This window comes from Mercenaria mercenaria, chromosome 1, assembly GCF_021730395.1.
Source record: "Mercenaria mercenaria strain notata chromosome 1, MADL_Memer_1, whole genome shotgun sequence".
Taxonomy (NCBI): Eukaryota; Metazoa; Mollusca; class Bivalvia; order Venerida; family Veneridae; genus Mercenaria; species Mercenaria mercenaria.
In genome coordinates this window covers 45,783,015-45,799,176 of record NC_069361.1, presented here as the reverse complement: position 1 = coordinate 45,799,176, position 16,162 = coordinate 45,783,015, and the positions used below count along the sequence as shown (strand labels likewise).

Below are 16,162 nucleotides of genomic sequence, written 5' to 3'. Positions count from 1 at the left end.
TGAAAATACTAGATTTTAATAAACTTTGGGAGGGGGATGTAGTAGTATGGCTAAGTTTTGCAATTGTCAATGATTTCCAATTTTTAGTAGAGTTCTTGAAGCTTTTTTCTGATAGTGTGTCAAGACTACTTGTACTGCTAGTGAAATTTAAATGAAACTTTAATAGGAATACAAAATATTATAGGTTCCAAAGTGAGTGGTTAAGGTTGTTGACTTCTTTCAGTATGTGTCTATAGTTTTATTAGCAGTGCTCGTGTTATGGTGGAAGTCATCTTTCCCACTTGCTGATGGTTGATGGTACTGTTTTCTGTTTATGCCCCAAAAATCTGTTGAAGTCCTCTTACCTAAATGGGCCTTGGTTTCAAAATATTAAAAAAAAAAAAAAAAAAAAAAAAAAAAAAAAAAATGTTCCACTGCTTCATCAGCGAAGAAAAGACTCTCAGAGCTGACTACTTTCCTTATGTAGCATCAATAGTCGAGTTGGTTGCAAAACATCATTGTCTGCAGTTTTTGAGCTGTGCCATAAGAAAACCAACATTGTGCATTTGTGATCAGCAGTTTTAGTGTTCCTGGATCCTATTCTATATGCTTAGTAGCCTATTGGTAGGGTGCCCACTTTGGTTCACTCTAGATGCATTTAAGGTGGTTATACAACTTGTCAGCTCTATCAGTGGAAAGTGACTGGATGGGGTATCGTGTCACATCTACTATGAAGTATGAGTTGTGCAGTCAACACCTTAACCACTAAAGCATCTCTCCTTTTTTCCAACCATAGTTAAACTTCAGTGAACATGTACAAACGGGTTTCTTCGATAATGGTGCCACAGGACACACATCCATTAAACAGTTGTACAGGGCAGACAAGTTCAGTCTCTCTTGCTTGTCTACCACACAGCAACTGTACTAGTTAACTAAGACCTAGACTATTGACCACTTAATTGACAGGACTTTGGTGTTGACTTCAAACGGAAAAATGTAGTGGGTGTTGCAACAAATAAATAAACGGGAGCTATATAGCAATGCTTGACTATTTAAAGTCTTGTCACTTAAAAAAGATGAAAACTAAGACTAAACGAAGAATAATGGGTCAACATTTTGAGTTGTAAACTTGACCTCTATCAGGTTCGACATGGAGGGATGAAATGAAGTCATTACATAATTTTGGTATTACACGAGTATAAGGCTTTGACTTTGATGTTTTAAGTACATGTATTAAGGAGGTTTTGGTGGAATATAGGTGAAGAAAGAAGAAATTTTGATGTTTAATATTTAATATTATTAAATGTGGTAATTAAGAATAATATTATATTTGTGTCTTTCTGTATTGGCAGAGCCTCGCATTTTATTATTTCATTCAACTTGTTTAATAAATTCAATATGAAAAGACATTGAATTTCATGTATTATCCGCTATATATGATGTTAATTACACCAAAATAAATTACTGGGTTGTAAAAGGGGCATAACTCTGAGAGAAAAATTATAGAGCCTGCACACTATATCATATCATTACAGAAAACGAGTGTATAAAAGTTTTCCTCCATTCTCTTTTGTGATTACTGAGGTGACAACTTTCAACAAAATCTTATCCAAAAATTGCAAAGTTGAAATTTATGGAGCATAACTTTGCAAAAAAAAAGCAGAATAGTAAGGAACATGTACACAGCATGCTGAATTCTCATGTGGAACAGGTCTGTAAAGTTTCAATCTAGTCACACTAATAGTTTCTGCGATACCAGTTTGCATACAGAGATCATCAAATCAGGATGCCAATGAAGGGCGAGTGCAACTGCCCTACCTTTTCTTCAAATAGTTTGGCTAAAGATAACAAAACTCGGTTTGGTAAAAATAGCATCTATAATTGCACAAGATCAAACTTCATAAAATTATAATAAAACATTTTTTTAAACAAAACATAAAACACAATATGACAATACAATTAATGCATATGGCCCTTCGTATGACTATATATATATAATGGAATGGTCATTATAAAACGTTTTTTTATAATGGGTTAAAACAAGGACTTACATAGATTTGATTGACAGCTGTCAATTTATTGAAATGGTAATGAAATCTAAGCAAGAATAAACCTTTGTGCTACCCTGACAATGAAATCGTTCCTTGAGCACTGCTTTGGCAATATATATATATACTTTTTTTTTTATCTTTGATTATAATACAATTATATTCCATCACTTCAACTCTTGGCAGTAATGGCAGCCAAGGAATATAAGTAGCTTACATGGCTGTCTGTGGAGGACAGATTTTTCTGAATCCTTAGGAACTGCGGGAATGAGAAACTGAACGCTAGCAAGGTTTCTTATCTGCGCTGTGTCAAGGGTTGGGAAAACATCTACCTGACACAGGCAGGCATGTAAAATCTTGTTTCCTGCTTATTATTTTCAAAGGTATTGTAAATTATAAAATCGTGCATGTAGTATATGATCTAATTAAAACAACACAATGCATAATTGCCGGTAGATATGTGTAACTTGGCTTTTCCCTAGCAAAAGATAAGGTTTTATATGACAGGGATATCCTTGTGTTTCCCTGCTAGGTAGACAAATTGAATTCTTGTAATTTCTAGCTTCTCACCCAAATGAATATTTACAACAAATTGACAGGGAGGTTCTTTGCCATCTAATTAAGATCCTTGATACAAGAAACATTTTGATGATAAAAATTTGAGCTTAAAAACATGTATTATCTGAATACATTTTGTGTAATATCATGCTGATGATATACTGTGTAATATAATGTCGTTGACATATTGTGTAATACAATGCCCGTAACATATTGTGTAATGCATGCAGTAGTTTGACATAATGCTGAAATATACGGATGCATGTAATATAGTGTGTCTCAGGTAATTATGTTTATGAAATACCAGTATACCCAATTTTGCCGTCTGCTTACAATATTTATTAACAACATCAAATAATATCAAACTTTTGGCAAAGCCACAAAATATACTTAATTGTCATTTTATCAACATTTAATGCCCTTCAATATTTTTCTTACAATAAAGTTGAAGGTGTTCATGTATAATGTAATATTGTACATGTCAGATTTTAAAATTTTCATCTTTTATCAAGGAAACAAATTTACAAACTAATATCAAGCCATGTTCACATGTAGCATCACAAATGTTTTATTTATCACAATGAGCTCTGCTTGAACCTGCATGTGTTTTCCATCAGCACATGCATAAGTAAAGTATTCTTCATGCAAAATTACAATTTAAAGTACATTATGTATAACAACACAGCATAAATTTTCAGTAAAAAATAGAACCATTCTAATCTGAAAACCCGATTAGAGAGATTCCACTGTAGGTCGTTTAGGTTTTTATTATACAAAATAATGTTTTTCTTCTTTCATTAATTTGGAAGTAATGAAAATTGCATGTATATAGATCTGTAATATATATATATATCAACTAACAGTAATTCCATACTGTTGATAAATATCTAATCAATGTCACAATGAAAAAATTATGGGCAATTACATGAAACAACTTCAAGGATGGTTGTTTGAAACCATTACTGTAAACTGGGTAAAATTCGTAATGGTTTTATATTGGTTAATGTTCACAAAAATTGCCACTCGTGAATTCAAAATATTCCTGTATATCAATCAGCATTGTGTCCTAAAACACAAATACTCGTATTTCTCTGATTCTTAACACCACAAAGTAGCTTTCTAACCCTGAAAAATGCTCAATAAAATGTGAAAAATACTATGCAAAAATTATCCAATCTACATTATGTTGAACATTTAGACATATAGCACATTTATCAATAATATTACCCAGAGTTCACACATCTTCTCATTTATCAAACCTTATTGACATTTCCTGTCTAAAGTTTAACAAGTTTCATTGTTACTTTTGTCTGTCTTTTTAGCGAGGGAAACAAGCTGTTTTTCAACAGTCTTACAGTTATATGTAGCAACAGTCCTAGATTTTTTTCTCATTATTTTCCTGCCTACTTATTCTTCTGAAGTAAGTGATAATTTCTCCTCTGCAACCGGTGACTGAGGATGAGTGACCTTTGCTCAAATTGGAACAGAAAATATTTGTTCAAATGAAGTACCAAACTGGAAATCCCTTGGGTCATACTAGTATAAAACCCTTCCAACCGGACTAGTGCACATTTATGGAACTACAACAGAAAGACTTTGTTGCTTGACAGTACACTTTTTCTGGCATTTATAATCTCAGTGCGTCATTGATACTGTTTCAGTATCATTCAGTTTTTAAGGTATTCCAGTATTTGTCAAATGTTTATTATCACAAGTGTGCCTAGAGACCAGAAGATTTTGTATTTCATCATTTGCAACATCTCAGTTTGTTGTCAATTTTGCATATATGCCACAATGACACTGATATCTCATAATATTTTACAAAATTGTGGCACTTTTTTTTGTATTATGCTTCAACTGTTCACATTCGTATTTTGGAACACTGCATGCTTTGGAACACGACTCGCTAACTGTATCTCGGACATCGCAAAATATGTACAGTACATGTCCGCCTGCTTTCACCCGTAATATTACCGCTACATCTACACCTATATTGCACTTTCTCAGGAGAAATGGCGTGTATTTCAAGATGGTCTTCCGTACCTCCTTCTATTGAACAGGAAGCAAACAAAGCTATGTTTCTCTGAAAAGGAGAAGTAAAGCAAAATTTTCACGCTTTGCTAAAATGTACTAACTCTTTTAATAAGGTCAAAGCAAAGGACTTAAATATTAAAGATTAATATTTTCGATTAATCTAGTTTATTCTGGTTACAATTTCTTTCTGGAAGGGTAGTTTCATATATACGGAAGTAATATATAATTCCAAGCGACGCTTAGATCGTTTCCATGGATACACTCGCGATATTTCACGGGATAGAAACCGGTATAAAAAGTCATGTGACCGCCACGTTGTCGCGCACAACTGATTTTGTAGAGGTCGAAGTAACATAAATTAAGCAAGTTGGTAGCAATGCCGGGTAGAGGGAGAGGAAAACGGATAAATTTGAGACGCAGACCCGGGACGATGGCACAGGGGGGAACAGGGCAGGGAGAAACGAGACAAGGCCTAAGAAAACGGCCCAGAGCGGATACAATAGAGCCCACCAGTAGTGGAGCCGGTCGGGAGAAACGCCGACAACCTGCCATGGATGACGGAACAGACCCGGATTCAGGTAATCTGATTTTGAGCAAATTATTCGGGCCTCACAAATATCGCATGATATTCAAAATAGAGAACATGTTAATGCTGAGAAGCCTAGCGGGCATGATAGCGCTAACTCGTCAGAAAACTCTGCGACCGTCAGTGCCAGGTCGAATTCGAACCAAAGCTTTATCAGCAGGGAGCAACAGCAAGCGTATAATGGCGACAAAACGTACATGAGGTCGGTATTGGACCTAACATCAAACTCTGATAATCTGTTGTTACAAGGTTATAACGTCGCACGCTTAGCTCAAGATGATATTGCTCTACACGTTCCCTCCAGCCTAAAACAAAAAATTTGTAAAGGCGAATTTGTGAATTTATCTTTACTCTTGAAGGGTGCGGTGGATCTTGCCGAATTTACTGCCGGTAGTACTTTAAGGTTATCAAATAACGGCACCATAAAATGCCGTCCAAAGGAATGTAGAGATGATATCGGCTCAGTAGAACGCTGGACAGATTCTTTCATTATATACATGTTAATTTACTTAACAGCTCATCCACATAAAATCCACGAGCTTTGACAATACCTTTTTATAATCCGTGAATGTGCGTCGCGTCACGGTGAAAAATTTTGGAAAGTGTATGATCAACAATTTCGCATGCGCCAATCAATAGTACCGTCGTCGTGGGCTATAATCAACCATGATCTTTGGATAAGATGTATGCCACTCGGAAATGAAATTTCAAAACAGTTCACGGTTGCACAAAAACCGGCAAATATTTGTTTACCTTTCAATAAAGGAACATGCAACTGGCAAAATTGTAAGTTCAAGCATGTCTGTTACCATTGCGGTCGTTCTCATACAATTCTTGACTGCAATATAAGTTCAAAACCTCAAACCGTGCAACAAACGTCACCGAACGTAAATTCCGGAGACCATGCATATTTTGGTAATTCCTTTTGGGGTCGTGGGTCATGGCGTGGCCAGCGCGGCTACCCTAGCAATCACCGAGGTGCAAGAAAAAATTGAGAATGAACCTGTAGTGCAAGAAAAAACACGTCAACTTAGCTAATTCATCAATAAAAATCCAAGCGTTAGAATTCTGGCTGAGAAAATATAAATCCTCTGATGCTAACATCTTTTTGAATGGTTTTAAATAGGGACTCGTCAAGCTCGTACGTCAAAAAGTCTTAAATCCATTTATCAATTATCGGAAGTGGCTCAACGTTAAATTCAAAAAGAAATTGATGCTGGCCGAGTTGGTGGCCCATTTGATAGCAGTTCTGTTAAAAACATTCAAATTACACCAATTGGTATTATTCCCAAGAAAACACCTGACGAATATAGGTTAATCCACCACTTGTCATATCCAGAAGGCCACTCCACAAATGATTTCAGTGACCCAAAATTATGCTCCGTTAAATACACAGAGTTCGATGAAGCGATTCAAATGATTCAAGATTTAGAGATTTAACTGTTATCTTTTCAAAATGGACATAAAAACGCGTTCAGGCTGCTACCTATTCATCCTGACAATTACGAGCTATTAGGGTTCAAGTTCAAGGACAAAATATATTTTTGATAAAGCTTTACCATTTGGCTGCAGTATTTCTCCGAGTCTTTTTGAAATTTTTTTATACTTTTTTAGAATTTTGTGTTAAAACAAGAACGCAGTCAAGTCACATGATACATTATCTTGACGACTTTTTAGGCGGTGAAAATAAGGAAACGTTTGTAAAGCAGTCATGCACGTATTTCAGTCAGTCATGCAAGAGTCAGGTGTGCCTCTCGCCGACGAGAAGACCGAAAGCCCAACTCAAGTAATGTTAGGTTTAGAATTAGATTCTCAAAAAATGGAAGTTCGAATCCCGTTCACAAAAATTACTGAAGTAGTTCAAAAAAACTGAAATCATTTTGTCCGAAAAGTTAGTAACATTAAAGAAATACAGTCCTTAATTGGGTCATTAAATTTCTGTTGCCGCGCTATCGCCGTCGGTAGACCATTTTGGGCTGATAAACTCTACTTGCGGCATAAAACAATCTTACAATCATGTCCGGGCGAATAAGGGGATAAAACTGGATCTAAAATGTGGTTACAGTTCTTTAAACAATGTAATGGAATATCAGTATTTCACGATAGATTTTGGGTATCTAATCATGAGCAATTTCACAGAGACAGTGAAATACACAGGCAACAATATACATCATCAAACGTATACTATTCTGCACATTAACATAACGTTATTTTAAACAACGTTCGGATGCTAAATACGTTTTTGGACGTCACAAGATCGTATAAAATATACCCATAACCCAACCCTCCCCCAAAAAGAAAGCTGGTTGTAACACAATATCTTTTAATGTACGTCCATTATAGATTTCAAATCAAAAATGGAAATAAACCGTAAAATATTATCAGTATAGCAGCTTTAACGTTATGATAATTCAGTTTTTCGACGAGTCTTCGGCATAATTTAGATCTACTTTACCTAAATAATTTTAAAAGTAAATAACATCAATGACCTCGAAATCAAACTATAAATAACTCTCCGCGATGTACATGTACTCTCGATTCCTTTATCGGGTACGCATTACACAGCTATGCTAAACAGGAACGGGAACCAAATGAATCTAATTTTAGATCCACGCATGCGTAGACACTGACACGTGCAGATTTGACAGATCGCGCGAGTTAGAGGGAGATAACTACTGATGCAAAATAAATGCATAGGTTGCTGACATCTTCGCTTTTCCGTACTTTATTTATAAATGGTCCCGTGTGTTCGGGATGAATACAACTTACTCGGGAAAATGAATGTACGAAAAACAAAGAAAAATGGAAATACAAGCAGATTTAAGTAAGAATTTTGGGGAAATAAAAATATTAAGAAATCTAATGTTATTTTTATTTTGTGGCGGAAAATTCTTATGCTTGGAGGCGATCGAGGGTATCAGATAGGAACAGGGGCATTAAATACAATAATTAAAATCTCTTTTGCATACACATGAGTCTCCAAGCCTGTCAGAGCTGTTAACTTTGAAGGCATTGGCCTCATGTGGCTAAAACATTATAGTTTTTTGGGACTAGGTTTTGGTTTAAGAACTGGCCAGAGCGAAAAGGGCTAGCCGTTCTTATAGTAACTCCCCCATTTTTATAGGAATATTTCGTAGTAGGTTTAGTAGGAATTACACAACGTTGCGCCAGTGGTTCTATATTGGTACCAGTGGGGTACCTGGTGTTATTATGGTACCATTGGGGTACCTGGTGTTATTATGGTACCATTGGGGTACCTGGTGTTATTTTGGTACCATTGGGGTACCTGGTGTTATTATGGTACTAACGGAGTACCTGGTTCTATTACGGTACCAACGGGGTACCTGGTATTATTTCATAGCACGAGAGGAGCGTGCTTGGTAAGTATAAATAATCGGGGGCGCAACGGGGATTGGTTTTCTTCATTATATGCCCTTGGTTGTCTCCATGTATGAGAATTTTTCAGTTTCAATAGCTGTTAACTATTGAAACTACTGCGGACATGACCATTTTGCTCCATTTTATTCTGAATTGAATCTGCTATGCTTAAATTAGAATGATGTTTTGGTTTACATGATATTATAATTTATTAAATGGAAAAAACTTATCACGGGTTTGTAGTTTTATGAAATTGAGTCCTAGAATAATAAAGATTAATATTTCCGATTAATCTAGTTTATTCTGGTTACAATTTCTTTCTGGAAGGGTAGTTTCATATATACGGAAGTAATATATAATTCCAAGCGACGCTTAGATCGTTTCCATGGATACACTCGCGATATTTCACGGGATAGAAAACGGTATAAAAAGTCATGTGACCGCCACGTTGTCGCGCACAACTGATTTTGTAGAGGTCGAAGTAACATAAACCCACCCACCGCACCCTCGAGATTTAATATTAATTTGGTTAAACCCAGGATTTATTTTTACCTTGTGTTAATAAAGATTGTCATAATTATTCTGTCGCCCAGTTTGCTTATATATTTCAGTTCATTGTTTAACGGGCAGGAAGCACACAAATGAGACATGTAAGCTATCGCACCAATTACGTATACAGCTGAACTGCTGCAGAATTGTGGTTAACCAAATATGGAACAATACAGAACTGAATAGCTTAAACTAATTGGAGTTACCTGGTGAATATATCTTGTCTGGATAAACATTACAGTATCAGTTCAGTGTGGTGTGAAAGCCAGCCTTGTAGGTTTATGTGTACAAGTTTTCTACAGTCTCGAGTGAAATAGTAATTTTACGCACCATGGGAACTCTGACAATATTTGAATATATGTTATGAAAATATTTCATGTATCTAAGAGAACTGAAATAAATTTAGGGTTGAAATAGAACAAACATTAACTCTAACAATTTATGTGTAGCTTCATGTGTGCTATATTATAGTAATACCGTAAAAAATCATATTTGTTGATCCATGTTAAATACATGTCTATTGATATTATTGATGCATGTTATATGATTTAATCATTCCTTTTTCATTCAACTTCTCATTATCTTCTTTTCCTTTCTTTGTCGTGTCTGCGGAAAATTCTTATGCTTGGAGGCGATCGAGGGTATCAGATAGGAACAGGGGCATTAAATACAATAATTAAAATCTCTTTTGCATACACATGAGTCTCCAAGCCTGTCAGAGCTGTTAACTTTGAAGGCATTGGCCTCATGTGGCTAAAACATTATAGTTTTTTGGGACTAGGTTTTGGTTTAAGAACTGGCCAGAGCGAAAAGGGCTAGCCGTTCTTATAGTAACTCCCCCATTTTTATAGGAATATTTCGTAGTAGGTTTAGTAGGAATTACACAACGTTGCGCCAGTGGTTCTATATTGGTACCAGTGGGGTACCTGGTGTTATTATGGTACCATTGGGGTACCTGGTGTTATTATGGTACCATTGGGTACCTGGTGTTATTTTGGTACCATTGGGGTACCTGGTGTTATTATGGTACTAACGGAGTACCTGGTTCTATTACGGTACCAACGGGGTACCTGGTATTATTTCATAGCACGAGAGGAGCGTGCTTGGTAAGTATAAATAATCGGGGGCGCAACGGGGATTGGTTTTCTTCATTATATGCCCTTGGTTGTCTCCATGTATGAGAATTTTTCAGTTTCAATAGCTGTTAACTATTGAAACTACTGCGGACATGACCATTTTGCTCCATTTTATTCTGAATTGAATCTGCTATGCTTAAATTAGAATGATGTTTTGGTTTACATGATATTATAATTTATTAAATGGAAAAAACTTATCACAGGTTTGTAGTTTTATGAAATTGAGTCCTAGAATAAAGATATTTACGGTAACAAATAATGTATAACCTCTTATAAATGACATTATATTTAAAGAAAACGCCTTTATACAAAAGCATATACATGTATTTTCTTTTCCCTTAGATACAAATTTTCATAAAATTTAAAATTTACATCCACACAGCAACAACATCTCTACAGAAATTACATTTTCCTCAGCCCAGAAGTGTTCACTGTACTTTTAAGATATTTTCTGGGTCTTGTTTCATAAGAGACTTTTCAACTTTTTAATTAAGAAATAAACATTATGATAATGTTACTTACATCTAGATCTACTTCTGTAGGCAGCCAGAGGCTGTATGAAGGGAACTTATCTGAGGCAACAGCCTCACTGGAATGATTTATGTACGAACAATGTGAAAAGTTGGCTACTCCCTGGGGACCCTGGAAATAAATATAAACAAAACTATACTTTGTACATGATCACAGTACTTGCTAAGTAAAAAAAATCAACTTAATACTGATTTTTTCTTACAAATATTCATTACAATGGACTAAAACTTGTTTTACACTAAGACACTTCATCTAAAACTTCAGACCAGTTCAAAACTTCAATATTTCTGTTAAAAATTCAAGAAGGTTTATAAAAGTAGTTACATGTTTATTTTTTTTTTATAGTGTAACCCCTATTGAAAGGGCCAGCTTAGTTGACTTATTAGACATTGAACAACATTACTTTCTGATTCCTATTTTTTAATGTTGGGCACCATGCAGGTAGGTATTTGGTAAACATCACTTACATAGCCGATAGCTTAGCCAACTGTTCTCTTTTCAGTAACAAAACCCACCTCTGGCAGGTCTGGACTTCCAGATTGTGTGGCAAGGGTCTAATCCACTAGGCCACCACAGCATTTGAGCCGCCCCATGAGAAAACCAACATAGTGGCTTTGAGTCGAACATGGATCCAGAACAGCCTGCGCATCCGTGCAGTCTGGTCAGGATCAATGCTGTTCGCTTACAGTTTCTCTAATTACAATAGGCTTTGAAAGCGAACAGCATGGATCCTGACCAGACTGCGCAGGCTGGTCTGGATCCATGCTAGTTGCAAACCCACTATGTTGGTTTTCTCATGGCGCGGCTCATTTGTATAAAGCTCAGATAAAAACACCAGTCTCATATCTTTAGCTTATGACTTGTAGTTACTGTGCACTGTTTTAAACTCAATGTCAAAACCTTTGAGAGCCTGGTCTCCATTATCTGAGGCAATGGTCATGATTAAAACTGACAAGGCAAGATTACTAACTATCCTATGACTACAATTTAAAATTACCTTCAAGGAGAATATGTACTACGGAAGCGATACAATACCGGTATTCTTGAAAATTCGAAAACTGTTAGAAAATATTGTCACCTTATCTCTGCACTGCCATAAGTCCATTTTTGGCAAAATTGAGATTTTAGTCTCATTAGGTATGTCTCTATCACCTTTGTATGGTTGTGAATTTGTGGGCTTGTAGAACTGACATAAACAGGCTAAATTGTAGTTCAACAAGGCTGTAAATAGTGCAAAGTCATTGACACTCAAATCTTTAAACACTGTCTTTTTCATTAAAGTATGGAAGAGCTAGTTACGGTAATGTGGAAATAAGGCAACAATTAATATTATATACTAACGTCAACATAGCTTACCTGCGGACCTTCTTGTTTGGATATGTTATGCAGTTGTAGCTGTAATGTCATATTCAGAAATGAGATTTCACTGCTAACATTTTTACGGGTATCTACAATATCCTGAGAGTTAACTAGAATGTCATGTTGTGTAGCGGCTATCTGTTGGTTAACTGCTTCAAACCTTGTATCTGAAGCATTTTCTATTGTTTTCACTTTATCTACGAGGTCCGACAAAATTTTCATTGTATCGTTACTGTCGTCAAACGAACTGAGCTGAAAATGATATGAAAATACATTTTGTACTGAGAATTAATAAACTACGTTCATACAGATGGAGTATGAGTACCTTTAAAAATGGCCTAACATAATGAAATTAAGTCCAGATGGACTTAACATTATATTAACTCTGATTGTAATTTGAAACAGTTAATATTCTTCTAAGACATAAAATTTTTCATGAAAAAAAGCTAAATGGCAAGAAAAATTTTAGTTTAACCATGACAAAATGTCCATCATTTCAAATGATAAAAAAAATAAATCAACACTTGAATAGAACGAGGTGCATAAACTGAGTCTAATAATGAAAATAAAGAAAAACATCACCGATGTACACGTGGTTAAATGTGTTATACAAGATGACAGACATTCTTACCAAAGCCTCCAGTCTTGAATAATCGCTTGTAAGTTTTTGTACTTTGGGTGTGAGGAGAGGATCAGGGTCATCTGAAAGATTGAAAAATAAAACATGTTGAAAATTTAGGATATAAAGACATGACAAAAGTAAATCCATCTATTATTGGATGTAGGTGCATACGGAAATATCAGGCTCAAGGATAACTGTACCATACATTTTAACATGAGCATTCCTTGGCAGAACATAAACAAAATGATTACACAGTTGTGATCTGTTAGACAATGCTGAAATTCCTGCACATTTCATGAAAATCTAGTGACACTGATCAATGTATTATTTTTGTATTTCACACAGTAAATATGCTAGAAAAGCATTAATGCATGTTTGTTTCATGTTATAGCATATCCAGAATCCCTTCGGATATGTTGGTTCTCTTGCCCTAACATGCTCAGGACCCATCCAATCTCGCGAAATTATGCATATGAAGATAAAAAAAAACATGCTTTATCCCTAAATAAATATGCAACATTGCAGCAATGTAAATAATCAAGAATGTTACTAAAGTAATTTTTTAACAGGTTCCATCCAAAACGCCCTTGAACTGCTTCAAGAAGCCTATAATTTACAGTGACATGAAATCATTCTCAGGTATGCCAAGTTCAAATAAACTTTAAACTTCCTTTCAATCAACCTTACTTTACGATATGACTATTATAGAAATTTGAATTTGAAACTTGAATTTGAACCCTAATTAATATAAATTGTACATGAAAGGTACCTTTTTTAACTTGATAGCAAACATCTGATAGTCTGAACTAAAACAAGGCTATGAGACACTTAATTCATACTAAATGAGCCGCACCATGAGAAAACCAACATAGTGCATTTGCGACCAGCATGGATCCAGACCAGCCTGCGCATCTGCGCAGTCTGGTCAGGATCCATGCTGTTTGCTTTCAAAGCCTATAGCAATTAGAGAAACCATTAGTGACCAGCATGGATCCTGACCAGACTGCGCAGATGCACAGGCTGGTCTGGATCCATACTGGTTGTAAATGCGCTATGTTGGTTTTCTCATGGTGCGGCTCATATATCATTATAATAATCTTAAATTTTTTTTAATTATATAGTCTTACAAATTGAATAAAGATTTAATTTTTTTACCTTTAGTCTGGTTATAAGTTATGACAGCGAACACACTGATGGCAATGGCAGCACATGTGAGAACAATGAGGATGATGAGCGCGCACTTCAGACAGCGAACCTGTTGTCTTAGACCCTCGCTTTCTGTTGATTTATTCTTGTTGTAGATACTCGGCATCGACTGGGTCATGGCATCATACAGAGGATTTACACGCTTTCTGAAAAAGAACAACACAGTAAGTATTATAACTGGTATGTATACAGAGGGGCTTCGGTGCTTCTTTCACTGTTCATGGGATGTCGTGATTTGACATGAACTGATTTGGATCAACTTAAAATCATATGAGCTGCACAATGAGAAAACCAACATAGTGCATTTGTGACCAGCATTGATCCAGACCAGCCCTTGGGCATCCGCGCAGTCTGGTCAGGATCCATGCTGTTCGCTAATGGTTTCTCTAACTGCAATAGGCTTTGAAAGCGAACAACATGGATCTTGACCAGACTGCGCGGATATGCAGGCTGGTCTGGATCCATGCTGGTCACAAATGCACTATGTTGGTTTTCTCATGGCGGGGCTCATATATTTATTTATTAGAATCAAAACATTTATACTAGCTATTACAGTGATACAGCCAAATTTTGAAAACAAATGTTCAGAACTTAATATGCAAGGGAGAGGTGATTCCAATTCTTTTCATACACAAGCTGTCTCAGAATAACTCTCCAGTATTGTACTGAAATAAAAAAATGTAACATAATACATGACAAAACATGCTTATACAAATTTTTGTGTTTTTTTGCTCTTTACAAAATATGACAGACAGGTTTGGTATTTCACATAAATGTTACAAAATTATATAACTTCAACTCTGTAAAATGTCATCTTCATCATTATACAGTGTTTTATACAGAGAACAATGGTAGTGACGAAAATATTTTTGTTTACCGTATCCTTCCAAATTAACACCCCCATGGGCTTTGCATTTTGTCAAAAAAAGAACACTTTTTTTTGGACCAAAAATGTTTTTGTAATTTGAAGATTTTATAAATTATTTTTCTCAGCTTTTTAACATGTTTTTATTACTTTGAAACTTTGAAATTGAAATTTACTGCATTTAATTCAATAACAGAGTATTGAAAATAGCAGCATAAATGAAATGAAAGAAGACAAACCTTTTATCATTACGATGGTTTACAATGTTTGCAGTGTCCTCCGTCTCTGAGGCGATATCAGTGGCTCCCCCTGATGACTGATAAAATTCCGAACGGGAATCCATCCCACTGTCCATGGGACATTTAGCGATACTTTTCCTGTTGGGTAACTCCTCGTACTGATGGCCATAATCTGCATAATCATAATTCTTGTTTTGATTCATTCCATCAATGTGTATATTCTCAAGGTCACCTACACCTGAAATAAGAACAAGGACGTAATCCATTAGGTGCGAAATCCATCAGAAATGAATGATGTTGGTGAAGTTAAATGAACAACAACACTGTCTGTTGTTTAGATTACCTGCTTCTTCATTTGATGTTTGTTCATTCAAGTAAATTGTTAAGTTCATTCTCTTACAACTAAAAACATTATCAAAAATATTGTATTTAGACCATATACTGGCCCCTTGGTATGTTATTATCAGCTTCAAATGTAAGGAGTAAGTGAAAGTGGTTGTATGTTTCTTCAAAATATTAAAAAAAAAAATAAAAACTTTGTGACCATCAGATTTTATTATACCTCACATAAATGTCCAATGCAAATTTCCCATCAGTTTAACTTGAATAATTTATCATATTCCCCAGTGATTTTATATCACATGCGCAAAATCATTATTTTCAATTTCTGCGCAGGTTATATGATCCAAAATTTCATATCACATGCACAACAGCGTTATTTTGTTTTTCTGCGCATGTGATATTATTTTTTCATATCACCCGTTGAGAGATTGAAACTTTTGCATTGATTAAAAGAGTGAGTCGATAAATTTTCAGACGAGGTGCTTATATAATTATACTTTAGGATTAAATTACCCTTTTCTGCTGCTCTTGCATGTGCGAACAGGGCCGAATTTTGTTTTTATGCTACGTGCAAAATATTTCGAAAACAATTTTTCATCAAATATTGAATCGAAACTACTATAAAAAGTTTGGAAATTATCTAAGAAAATGAGCGCTCACACTTACATGTTTCATTTAGAAAAAAAAGAAAGTTTATATTAGAATAAATATAGTATGTAAACGTCTCGAT

The 16,162-nt window shown here is 35.3% G+C and overlaps 1 protein-coding gene across 6 annotated transcripts in view; it reads right to left on the bottom strand.

Moving 5' to 3' along the window:
• Nucleotides 1-1,837: 1,837 nt before the first annotated feature.
• LOC123540058 (uncharacterized) overlaps nucleotides 1,838-16,162 on the bottom strand; it is a 49,401-nt gene continuing 35,076 nt past the window's right edge. For all 6 annotated transcript variants that reach the window (XM_045324851.2, XM_045324866.2, XM_045324859.2 and 3 more), the window contains 6 exons: nucleotides 15,091-15,328; nucleotides 13,936-14,132; nucleotides 12,790-12,860; nucleotides 12,156-12,410; nucleotides 10,791-10,910; nucleotides 1,838-4,668 (listed from right to left, as the gene is read on the bottom strand). In XM_045324851.2, the coding sequence (XP_045180786.2) occupies nucleotides 4,492-4,668; nucleotides 10,791-10,910; nucleotides 12,156-12,410; nucleotides 12,790-12,860; nucleotides 13,936-14,132; nucleotides 15,091-15,328 (1,058 nt within the window). In that variant the 3' untranslated portion in view covers nucleotides 1,838-4,491. The remainder of the gene's footprint in view (nucleotides 4,669-10,790; nucleotides 10,911-12,155; nucleotides 12,411-12,789; nucleotides 12,861-13,935; nucleotides 14,133-15,090; nucleotides 15,329-16,162) is intronic.